Source organism: Leopardus geoffroyi, chromosome D4 (genome assembly GCF_018350155.1).
Source record: "Leopardus geoffroyi isolate Oge1 chromosome D4, O.geoffroyi_Oge1_pat1.0, whole genome shotgun sequence".
Taxonomy (NCBI): domain Eukaryota; kingdom Metazoa; phylum Chordata; class Mammalia; order Carnivora; family Felidae; genus Leopardus; species Leopardus geoffroyi.
Window position 1 is genome coordinate 82,430,734 of NC_059342.1, and position 12,294 is coordinate 82,443,027.

The 12,294-nt window shown below is 44.2% G+C and overlaps 1 protein-coding gene across 6 annotated transcripts in view; it reads left to right on the forward strand.

Moving 5' to 3' along the window:
* The window catches only part of RABGAP1 (RAB GTPase activating protein 1), a 180,730-nt gene that overhangs the window by 166,395 nt on the left and 2,041 nt on the right, over positions 1-12,294 (forward strand). For 5 of the 6 annotated variants that reach the window (XM_045469812.1, XM_045469814.1, XM_045469815.1 and 2 more), the window contains 4 exons: positions 7,321-7,425; positions 8,288-8,371; positions 9,060-9,131; positions 11,014-11,211. In XM_045469812.1, the coding sequence (XP_045325768.1) occupies positions 7,321-7,425; positions 8,288-8,371; positions 9,060-9,131; positions 11,014-11,211 (459 nt within the window). Of the gene's footprint in view, positions 1-7,320; positions 7,426-8,287; positions 8,372-9,059; positions 9,132-11,013; positions 11,212-11,897; positions 12,044-12,294 lie in introns of all 6 variants that reach the window. The other variant, XR_006710416.1, reaches the window with a different exon arrangement.

Genomic DNA, 12,294 nt, shown 5'->3' on the forward strand with positions numbered 1-12,294 from the left:
CAGAGGAAGCGGAGCCAGGAACCCAACCCAGGCCCATCTAATTGGAATGCCCCAGTCTTTTCCACAATGCCACAGTCTCCAAAATAAATACGGAAAAGAGAGGCACCTGAGGGGCTCAGTTGGTTGAGTGGCTCAGTTGGTTAAGCATCTGACTCTTGATGTCGGCTCAGGTCTTGGTCTCACTGTTTGTGGGATTGAGCTCCGTGTCGGGCTCTGTGCTGACAGTGCAGAGCCTGCTTGGGATTCATTCTCTCTCTCTCTTACTCCCTCTCTCTCTCCCTCTCTCCCCCTCTCCCCCTCTCCGTCCCTCCCCCCTTAGAATAAACTTTAAAAAATAGGTAAATAAATAAGTAGCGAGAAGGTACGATTTGATGTCATTAACTACATCAAAACCATAGATAGTGATACAGAACAGCAAACCTTTTTTGAGCACTTAATTAGTTCTAGGCGTTGCCCTAAGTGCTTTTTACTTACTTTCTTATCAGATCCTCAAAACAACCCATGTTATGTCAGGGATAAAGTGTGATCCCCATTTATTTATTTATTTATTTATTTATTTATTTATTTTTAATATGAAATTTGTTGTCAAATTGGTTTCCATACAACACCCAGTGCTCATCTCAAAAAGTGCCCAAGGGATACAGCAGGAGTGCTGATCCCCATTTTACTGGTGAAGACCTGAGGCAAAAGAGGTAAACTGTCTGACATGGATCCCACTGTCAGTCAGTGCCACAGCCCTCAGATTGGAACCCAGATGGCCTGACGTCAGAGCTCACATTCCTAAGTTGGCTCAGAGGAGCAGGGCCCTGAACATCAAACTGAGGTCCCATCCTGTAGTGTCAGCCATCTCCACTAAGACAGACCTTCCCACAAGTCTGTCTTCTCGTTTCTTTTGAATCGTCACTGAAAACCAACTGAGGTTCTGAAGGGAGGGCTGTGGTGTTCTCTCACCCCTTTTTTTGTTTTTGGCCTTCAGGTACTCAGTCAGGTTTTTGAAAGAACTTCATTGTCTTCAGCTTTTCCCTTCTTGCATCCCAGAGTAAAATTATGGTATGTGACTTACCGGGTTTCTAGAACACTTTCCCAGTTGATGTTTTATGTCACTTTTATTGTTCCTCATCTGTCACTTTTGTTAATATGGAAATTACTAGTTAGCCACTGGGTCCCTAGGTGACCCCAGCCATGCTTTCTCCTCTGTGGCCCGGGAGTAATACCCAGATCTAACATTGTGCAAGGCACCTGGCACAAGGCCAACAGTGAGTCCCCTCTGGCACACTTGCTGTCTGCACTGAGCGCAGCGTCAGAGTGAGAGGGAAACTTTCGGGAGCCCTCCTGCTGAGACTTGGATTCTGGCTGCACTAAGCATTACATCTGTGACCTTGAGCAGCTTGTGAACTTTTCCCGAATGAATTATTTGGGCCTGTCAAGAATCAGTTGTGTGTATGGGTCTCCTCAGTTCCATACCTGCTCCATTAATCTATGTGCGTGTCCTTATGCTAACCCCACAGTCGTCATTGCTATAGCTTCACCGTCTGAAAATCAGGTCATGGGAATCCTCTTTGTTGTTGTTCTTAAAAAACAGGTCCGACTTCGGCTCAGGTCATGATCTCGAGGTTCGTGAGTTCGAGCCCTGCGTCGGGCTCTGTGCTGACAGCTCAGAGCCTGGAGCCTGTTTTGGATTCTGTGTCTCCCCCTCTCTCTGACCCTCCCCCGTTCATGTTCTGTCTCTCTCTGTCTCAAAAATAAACGTTAAAAAAAAAAATTAAAAAAAAAAAAACAGTTTGGTTCTTCTATCATCTGCATTTCTATAAAACTAATAGACTCAATTTGTCAGCTTCTAGAAATAACAGCCTTCTGGGATTTTGAGTAGGGTTGCATTGAATGTATAAATCAGCTGGGGAGAATTATCACCTAAATAGTATTTGAACCTTCCAATCCATGAATAGGTTATAATTTTCATTTATTTGGGTCTTTTTCAATTTCAGCATTGTTTTTAGTTGTCAGTTAACAAGGCTTGCACATTTTTAAATTTATTGTAAAGGATATTGTCTTCTTAAATGCATTTTCCAATAATTTCTTGCTAATCTCTAGAAACAAAACTGATTAGGGGCACCTGGATGGCTCAGTTGGTGAGTGTCCAACTTCGGCTCAGGTCGCGATCTCATGATTCGTGAGTTCGAGCCCCGCATCGGGCTCACTGCTGTCAGCCCATTAGTGCAGAGCCCGCTTCAGATCCTCTGCCCCCTCTCTGCCCCTCCCCTGCTCATGCTCTCCCAAAACTAAATAAATATTTAAAATTTAAAAATAGAAATAAAACTGATTACATGACCTTCTATCCTGTGACCTTGCTGAATTCGCTTAGGATTCTAATAGTTATTTTTGTTTGTTATTTAGGATTTTCCACATACACAATCATTTCATCTCAGAATAAAGACAGTTTATTTCCTTTTGAGTCTTTAGGCCTTTTTCTTGCCTTCCTGCACCGACCAGGATCTTCAGAACAGTGTTGAACAGGAGAGGCCCCCTCCCAATGAGGCTCCCTTGTTGCCGTGTCCCAGGTATCACCTGTAGATTTTCCAGAGATCAGGTTGAGGAAGTTCTCCTTTCTTCCTATTTGCTGAGTTTTTGTCATGAATGGGTGTCGAGTTTTGTTATTCTTCCTGCATTTGTTAAGATGATTATTTACTATTTCTTGTAATTCTGTTAATATGGTGACATAATTTGATTTTTTAATGTAAACCAGCCTTGCGTTCCGAGGAAATTTAGGGTTTCCTTTTTTTCCCTTCAGATTTTTATTTGTATTAAAATTTCTGTGTTCATGAGGAATATTTGTCTGGAGTTTCCTTAATTTTGTGTTGGTGTCAGGGTAATGATGGCCTTCAAAAATAAATTGGGAAGCATTCCCTCCTGTTTTCTTAAGGCCTTTGTGTAGTATTCTTCCTTGATTAAATCTTGGATTTACCTAGTGAAGCCATGTGGGCCTGGAATTTTCTTTGGAAATTATTTAATAATGAATTCAGTTTACTTCCAGACACAGAGCTATTCAAATTTTCTAATTCTTCATGTGTCTACTTTTATCATTTCTGTCTTTCACGTAACATAATCATGTCAGTTATCTAATGTATTGGCAAAGTCATTGGTATTTCCATTGGTATTTCTTTTAATGTTTATAGGATCTACTGAGATGGTCTGTCTTTCATTCCTGATATGGAATGAATTTGTGTCTTCTTTTCCCTTAATCTGACATTTCTAGAAATTTATCAAGTGTGTTGATTTCTTCAAAACCCACTTTTTGGTTTCTTTTGTTTCTGCTTGTTTTGTTCCATTGATTTCTCCTTTCCGTTATTTTTTTTCTAACTTCTTTTTTAGTTTAGTTTGCTCTTTTTCTAGCTTTTTTTTTTTTAATGTTTATTTTTGAGAGAGCATGGATGGGGGAAGGGCAAAAGGGAGGGGGACAGAAGATCCAGAGTGGGCTCTGCACTGACTGCAGTGATCCTGATAGGGGGTTTGAACTCCTGAACCACGAGATCATGACCTGAGCCGGAGTTGGACGTTCAACCAACTGAGCCACCCAGGGACCTCTCTTTTTCTAGCTTCTTAAAGGGAAAGCGTGATCATTAATTTTGGACACCTTTTTTCTTTTTCTTTAAAAAAACTTTTTGGGGCGCCTGGGTGGCTCAGTCGGTTAAGCGTCCGACTTCGTCTCAGGTCATGATCTCGCGGTCCGTGAGTTTGAGCCCCGCGTCGGGCTCTGTGCTGACCGCACAGAGCCTGGAGCCTGTTTCAGATTCTGTGTCTCCCTCTCTCTCTGACCCTCCCCCGTTCATGCTCTGTCTCTCTCTGTATCAAAAATAAATAAACGTTAAAAAAAATTTTTAAAAATAAAAATAAAAACACCCTTTTTTAAAATTTATTATTTTTGAGAAAGAGAAAGCACGTGAACAGGGAAGGGGCAGAGAGAAAGAGGGGGGTTAGAGGACCCAAAGCAGGCTCTGTGCTGACAGCAGAGAGCCTGATACAGGGCTCGAACTCAGGAACCATGAGATCACGACCTGGGCAGAAGCCAGAAGCTTATCAACTGAGACACCCAGGCGCCCCTGGACCCCTTTCTTCCTAAAATAAGCATTTTAAAGTTACATATCCCCCTCAAGCACTATTTCAGCTGCATCCTATACATTCTGATAGGTTTGTTTTTATTTTCATTCAGTTCTTATTTTTTCTTTGACCTGTGAATTGGTTAGTATCAATTAGTATTAGTTTATTAAACAACTATTAGTATTAGTTGTTTAATTTGCAACTATTAGGGATTTTTCCCAGAGATTTTTCTGTTGTTAATTTCTAATTCATTTGTGGATGGAGTACATATCCTTTCTGATTTTAATCCTTTTAAAATATATTTATGCTTATTTTAGGGCCTACTTTTGCTCTATTTGGGTGCATGTCCCATAAGCACTTGGAAAATGTGTGTGTTCTTTTGTTGTGGGTACAGTCTTCTATAAATGTCAGTTTGGTCAAGTTGATTGAGTGTTGTTAAAATCTTCCATAAACTTACTTGTTTTCCCTCTGCTTGTTCCATCACTTACTGAGAGAACAGTGAGGAAGTCTCTAATTGTGCATTTATTTCTCCTTTCAGCTATGTCAGCTTTAATTTCCTGTAATTTGAATTTATGCATACATTTCAGATTATTACGCCTTCTCAGTGGAATGAGTCCTTTATTGTTATGAAATGTCACTTTTTGTCTCTGGCAATACTCTGCTCTGAAATCTGCTTTGTCTGATATTAATGTAGTCACTCCAACTTTCATTATATTGCATGGTACATCTTTCTCCATCCTTTGGCTTTTAACATATCTGTGTCTTTATATTTAAAATGGTCTTTTGTAGCCAGCTTATAGTTGGGTCTTGCTTATTTTATTGAGTCTGATAATCCCCTTCTTTTAACTGCAATGTTTAGGCCAGTTACATTTAATGTAATTACTTATATAGTAGATTAAGTCTACCATCTTGCTATTTGGCTATTTGTTGCATTTGCTTTTTATTTCTTTTCTTTCTCCTTTTCTGCCTTCCTTGGTTTAATTGGGTATTTTCATGATTTGAGTTTATCTCCTTTATTACCTTGTTAGCTATTCCAGAGCTTTCTTATTTCCAGGCCTCTGTCAGCATCTCTGGCCCCTTAACTCTGCCTCCTTGATGTTTTGAGATGTACTATTTGGAACCCTTTGCCCTACTTCTTGTCCAGAATGTGCCTCTAGGTAGAAATCCAGGGTGGTAGTAGAATTCATCTTGTTTGTTTTCTTTCTCCCAGGAACCACAGTCCTGCATTTATTATTTTCATTGTCTGAAAATAGTAGTTTCATACATTTTATCCAGTTTTTTGTTTACAGTGATAGGGTAAATCTGGTCCCTGTTAGTCCTTCATGACCAGAAGTGGAAGTCTGGATTTGTGTTTATTCTCTCCAGACCCTCCCTCTTCCTATGCTTATGCAGATGGAGTGCAGGGAGTGTGGTGCCCTTAGGGGATGCTGGTCAGGCCAGTCCATTAGTTTCTGTGCACCTCCCTTTCACAGCATTGAGAGTCACTTCTTGGCGTGACAGCACCAACACTGGGCTTAATGTCACGCCACCTGGTTGTAGATTACAGCTCTGCTACATGCGCTGTGAGAACGTGAAGGAATCACTTCCCCATTTGCTTTGCTTTTCTTTCTTTTTTTTTTTTTTTTTTTTTTTTTTTTAACAAACTGGGGAGCCACGGTGGGCAGGGAAGACTTGACTTCAAAGACCCAGTTCATATCCTGGCCGTTTCACACTTCTTAGAATCACTACCATGATAGTGATGACGAATAGCTGAGAGAACGTACGAATGTGCCGCAGGCTCCAAATTACTTCTCAGAAGAGGATAACTGAGTCCAGGGGAGGGAAAAGAGAGGTAATAGGTTGCTCCACAGATTAAAGTAAAACAAGTCTTTAACGGGACTTGCCTCTCTTTACTAGTTATTTCCTCTCTTGTTTGATTCTCATTTCCCTTTTGATTGCTTCTTGGGTTTGAGCTGTAGAAGAAGATGACAAGCCACTCCCCATAAAGGATTGGCCTTAATTCTTGGACCCCACTTAATTGCACACTTGTGCAGTTTGCCTGTAATTAATGCCTTTTTGAGATTGCAGTATCATGCCATTCTCAGTTCTCCATGTAAGGCCTCAGCCCTGCAGATCCTGATCCCCCCAAAGAAGATACATCAGGGGAGGTGGTATAGTGGAATGTGCCAGGGGCTCCATGACACCTCTTTTTTTTTTTAATTAATTTTTTGTAACATTCATTTTTAAGAGAGAGTGAGAGAGAGACAGAGCATGAGTGGGGGAGGGCAGAGATGGAGACACAGAATCTGAAGCAGGCTGTAAGCTGTCAGCACAGAGCCCGATGTGGGGGCTCAAAACCACAAATTGTGAGATCATGTCCTGAGCCGAAGTTGGACGCTTAACCAACTGAGGTGCCCCTCCATGATACCTCTTTAGCTAGGTGACATCAGAAATGCTGTTTAGTTTCAGGGAATCCACCATCCATTCATTGTTAAAAAGGAGGTTGGTATATAACAAAGACCCTCCATATCTAGTGGTCTGTAACTAGGAGCTTGTGCCCTCTAACATGCTCATTCTTCACTTATCCTTGAAATGTCCAGTCTCAGGGACTCCTGTATCTGGCATAGGTGCATCATTTTCACTTAGACCCAAAGATCTACCCACCAGACTTTTGTATGCTTTCAAAAAACACTGGGGTAGAGGGTGGCCATTTCAGATAATGAAAAGAGAGTGTCAGGAGGGAGGTGGCTTCCTTTATCAAGTGATGAGAATGAGGTGCAGAACTTGTTTGATGAAGCACATGAAATACTAAGAGTCTGGAGGAGGAAAACCAGAATTTATCATTACTATTATTAGTGATAATGACAGGTACCTTTTATTGAGTGTTTACTGTATTGAAGGTGCTGTGCGGAGTCCTTTCTGTGTTTTATCCCTCATATGACAAGCCTGAAGTTCAGAATGATTCTCAGTGACTTGTTCAAGTGGCACATGATTCGGGAATGATGGGAGTTGAGCCCAGGCTATCTGATGCCAAAGGCTGAGCCCCTCACCACTGTCCTGCACAATGTCTGTGCAAGAGACTGAGCCAGGCACTTGTGCATGAGAGTCTCTGTGTGACCTCAGGCATGTCATTTCCCCTCTCTGGATCAGTTTCCCAGTCACGTTAAAATGGGATTGTGCTGGCCAATTCAGACCCCATCCGGTTCTCGATTCTTACTGTGTGACAGCATCTCTTACATGCTTCAGGCTGAAGAGAAGGCAGATGCACTCAATAAGGAGCTGCTTATGACCAAACAGAAGTTGATTGATGCGGAAGAAGAGAAGAGACGGCTGGAAGATGAGTCTGCTCAGGTAAGGGAAGCTCAGCCTTCCCAGATGCCTCTGTGTCTTGAGAGTCATGAGTCCAGCTGGCAGCTTCCTGCTGCCACTGGGGAACCCGCAGACAGCTGGCTTCAGTTTCCCTCCAAAGGCTTTTTTTATTTACTGTGTAAAGCATAATGGTTGTTAATAATTGGAGCGTAGCAGGAGACAGTGGGGCAAAGACCATCCTTTCTTGGGGCAAGAGAAACTCCTGTGTGTCAGCATCCGAGTGTGACAAAGAAGAGAGTTATTTTAGCATTTCTGCAGAAGGAAAGCAGCCATCATATAATGTCTAGCTCTTCCCCTACCTGTCCGCTGGCATCTCCCCCACAGAGCAAACTCTGGAAGGCCTATCCTGAGCTAGCCCTCCGCAGTCACTGGGGGCACAGACCCGCAGCCATAGGACGAAGAGCTTTGGATGCTTTGCACCACAGAGGAAGCCCTTTCTTGCCCTCACGGTTCTCCGTAATGGTCATGCTGTTTAGTCTCTGTCAGGACAGCCTGAATGAGAGCAGGGCGTTTTCTCCATCATGAGAAAGGAGCAATTCTCTGATGAGCTCTTGAGTCTGTTTGGTTTATGCTGTGTCCTCAGCTCAGGCTCACGGTTGTGCTGCACTGGCAGGGGGAGCCTTAGCCAAAGCCCCACTCCGAAACGGGGTTTGATCTTTTATGGAAGCGTTTTGACTGTTCTCTCCCTCTCCTGGCATCAAGACCAGGCAGGTGAAACAGAACGCTTCCTGAGTAGGTTGGTTACTTTTTGGAAAGCCCAGAACAGAGCAGTTAGTGCCAGAGCTTTGTATTTCCTTTAAGACATTCACTTTCCCTTTTTTTTTTTTTTTTTTAACACCTGCAGTTAAAAGAAATGTGTCGTCGGGAACTCGACAAAGCAGAATCTGAGATTAGAAAAAACAGTTCCATCATTGGTGACTACAAGCAGGTGAGTGAGGGCACTGTTGGTGGGCCACATGCTCTGGAAGCCCTGCTCGCCTGGATGAGTGTGTCCCCTCCACACCCTGGGCTTCCTGGCTCTGCCACCCGCACCGACCGGTCACTGTACTTCACCGGGCAAGTGACGTCACTGATTCTTAACGGGAAAATAAGAGAAATGGTCCCTGTCTCAGAGAACCGTCATGAGGGTTCCATAAGATCGTGTCTGTAGAGGGCCTGGCACCCTGCCCCACCGATAAATAGGCATTTAATAAATGAGAGCCACGCTCTGTTCTTACGGCCTCACATTCACCTATGCTCGTAGGCCGTAGAACCACTTATCTCCCTGGCTGGTTTCAGTTTTAAGAACATAACTGAACTGGTCTTATTCTTTCCTAAACTTGGATCTCGTGCCGGCTTGTGAGTCTGTCAAGTGTGTGTAAACCGTTGGCCATTGAGTGGGGCACCAGTGAGTTCCTCGAGTCCTAGGCCCATGGATATGGAGGTGGCCCAACCAGAGGAACATCTGCTCTTCCCCCGACTCGACTCGTCCCCCCGGCACCACCTCTACCCGGTGTGCAAGTACCGTCCTCTCCGCTCAGCACGGTCCAGCTTCCACTGCTGGATTCATCCCAAACCCAGGTTATGTGGATGATGACACTGCTCAAGAGGTTGTCTCATTTCATTTGTTTCTGTAGATTTGTTCTCAGTTGAGTGAAAGATTGGAGAAGCAGCAGACAGCTAATAAAGTGGAAATTGAGAAAATTCGGGTAAGTTTTCCTCTACCAAAGAGATTCTGTACAACCTACTTCATTTTATGGCTTTGTTCAGCACAACAGATTTTGGGAGAGGGTAGTTTGATTTCCCTTTGATTTCAAACATGAGAGAAGCCACCCAGTACCCTGTTAGGTTCCTGTCATGGCCTGGCTGACAGCTGGTGGTGTGCCGGTCTCCTCTGGAAGGGAGTACAGATGAGACCCAGAGATCTGGTTTTCAATCTTAAAATACAATTGGCCTTTTCCTTATAAATCCACTTAACATCCTCTGGATATCGTGACTGAAAAAAAAAAAAAGGCGACCCAGGATTTCCGAATGTCGTCAGTACAGCAGGTGATCACTGCAGGGCACAGAGGTGAAGGAGTCCAGCCAGCAGTGGGTTTTCCTTGAGGGTAGGGGTGCAGAGACCAGGAGCCTGTGGTATCACTTGTCATTCCCTGTGTTCTGTACACTGGGACTCTCCCCTTCGGAGCTCAATTACTTCTGCTTATAATGGATCCCAAAACAACGAGGACTTTGTGTAATGTTTTTGTTTTGTTGCCAGTTTGGGGGCTTTTGTAACTTGGTGCTTTCTTTCTTTAGGCTGTCCCTGTGTTAGAAGCACTTACCACATTTTTCGGAGAGGAGTAATTTACCGAAAGATGCTTTTCTAACACACTTACGACCCCGTGGACCGGAGGGTGGGAGGGATGTGCTCATGGCCTCGCACACACATCAGCAGTTTACCTGGAGCGAGAATACACCTGGCCTCCGCCCTGAGTAGAGTGTAAACAGCAGTATCTATTTTTTTTTTTTTTTAATTTTTTTTTTTTTTTTCAACGTTTATTTATTTTTGGGACAGAGAGAGACAGAGCATGAACGGGGGAGGGGCAGAGAGAGAGGGAGACACAGAATCGGAAACAGGCTCCAGGCTCTGAGCCATCAGCCCAGAGCCTGACGCGGGGCTCGAACTCACGGACCGTGAGATCGTGACCTGGCTGAAGTCGGACGCTTAACCGACTGCGCCACCCAGGCGCCCCAGCAGTATCTATTTTTTAAATATGACTTATTATCTGATTCTAAAACTGTTAATGCCCACTGCAGAAAATTTGGAAAATGAAAGAAAACAAACTCTTGTAATTGTATTACCCACAAATAACATCACCGTTATTAACACTTCAGTGTACATTCTTTGAGTTTCTGTGTTTATTTCAACGTACAAAATGCCATTCATTCTGAGATACTCATTTTTTCCACATTCACATCTGAGAAACTGGGACATGCCTTATAACTGAGGGCTTTCTAAAGTGGCTTAATTGGAAGAATGTTTTCTTAGAGGAACATGAAATGGGGTTTCTTCCAGTCAGGGCCATCTTACTCTGATGAAATGTGGTAAATATTTGTAACCATGCTTTACAGACATTTCTGTGTCCTTGGTCACCCAGCATTTAACCAGTTCACCATGCTAGGAAAAGTTCCTCAAAAACTTTTTAGAGGCTGCATACAAACTACCTTGTATAAATACAGCACAGCTCTGTATTTCCTCTCCCACAGCGGTTGGATAGTTTACACCCCCTGCCCCATTTTGTTTCTGTCTCTGATTCCACAGTGAAAATCTTTGTACATGAATCTTCACTCTCTACATCTTCGTTTTTTTAACCGAGGTTCCTAGAAGGGAGGTGACAGACCAGGACATAAGAATATTTTTATTGCTTTTAGTGTATGACACCACGTGGCTTTTCCAGTAGGGCATCTGCCAAAGAGAACACAGTTTTTCAGAAGCTGTGGTGCTCAACCGAGAAGCCATCTCTTGGCTCCCCAAAAGGGAGGCGCCCACACCTTCCCGCAGGGCTGGTTTCTCTTCTTTGCCTCTTCACATCTGACCTTCAATTTCAGCAAAAAGTGGATGACTGTGAGCGCTGCCGGGAATTTTTCAACAAAGAAGGTCGCATAAAGGGCCTGAGCTCAGCCAAGGAGGTTTTAGATGAGGACACAGATGAGGAGAAGGAGACCCTGAAGAACCAGCTGAGGGAGATGGAACTGGAGCTGGCCCAGACCAAGCTGCAGCTGGTGGAAGCGGAGTGCAAGATCCAGGTAACGGCCGCCACCCTGGGCCCGCCCGCGTGGGCTGGAAACCCTGGAAATGACCTTTATGGTTTGGGGGTTTTTTCCCTTTTAACCTTTGACCATAATCCCTGTGGAAAGAAGCCCATTACTTACGATTTACCAGCGGATGTTTAATTAGTATTTGGACGGTCATAAGAATTGGACTTTATCAGAGAATTGTCCATCAACCTTGGGATCTTTTTGGTGAAGCAGAGAACACCTGCTTTGAAATCACAGCTGCACCACCAAGCTGTGACCTTGGGTTAGTACAGAACCTCTTTACACTTCAGAGTCCTTATCTGCAAATGGAGACAAGGCCCCCCATCTGATAGTTTGTTCTGAAGACTACGTAAGATGATGCCCAGAAAGGGCTCTCGGCACTGTGTCCGAGGACTTCCTAACTGCGAACTCGTAGGTCCCAACTCCCATCATTTAACTAGTTTTGTGACTTTGAACATGTGACCTGATTTATCTGAGCCTCCACTTCCGAAGAAGAAAGTGGGGCTTACTTAGGTCATCTTCACACTGCTAGGCCAGTTCCACGAGCACCAGTATAATACGGAGCACAGAGTGGGCCCTAAGCACCGTGTGTGGAAGGGACTAAGTTCAGGACTAAAGCTTAGGGCCTGGTCTCCCACATCACACACATTCACTGGGCATCTGCTCTTTGCCAGGCCCTGTTCTAGGTGCTGGGGTTGCAAAGCTAAGACATGGCTTGTGTGACTGTCCAGGACAATCAGGAAAAACACCACCAAGGCAGCAGTATGTGAGCTGTGGTCAAAGAATGAACCAGGGTTGCAGCTGCAGAAGAGAGAGAACAGTGAGCATCCCTGGTGGAGGGAGCGGCGTGCTGAGCGGCAGAGGGAGGAGAGGGCCTGCCCAGTGAGGAGTGCCAGGAAGGCAGGGGTGGAGGTGGGCACTGAGCTGGCAGAGTGTCTCTGGGTCCAGATTATGAAACATCTCAAATGTCTTGCTGGGGAGTCTAGACTTTAAAGGTCTTTGCTGGAAATTAGTGGCGTGGTCTTTGAACCAGACCATTAGCTCTGTCTGCCTGATGTGCAGTCGGTGGAT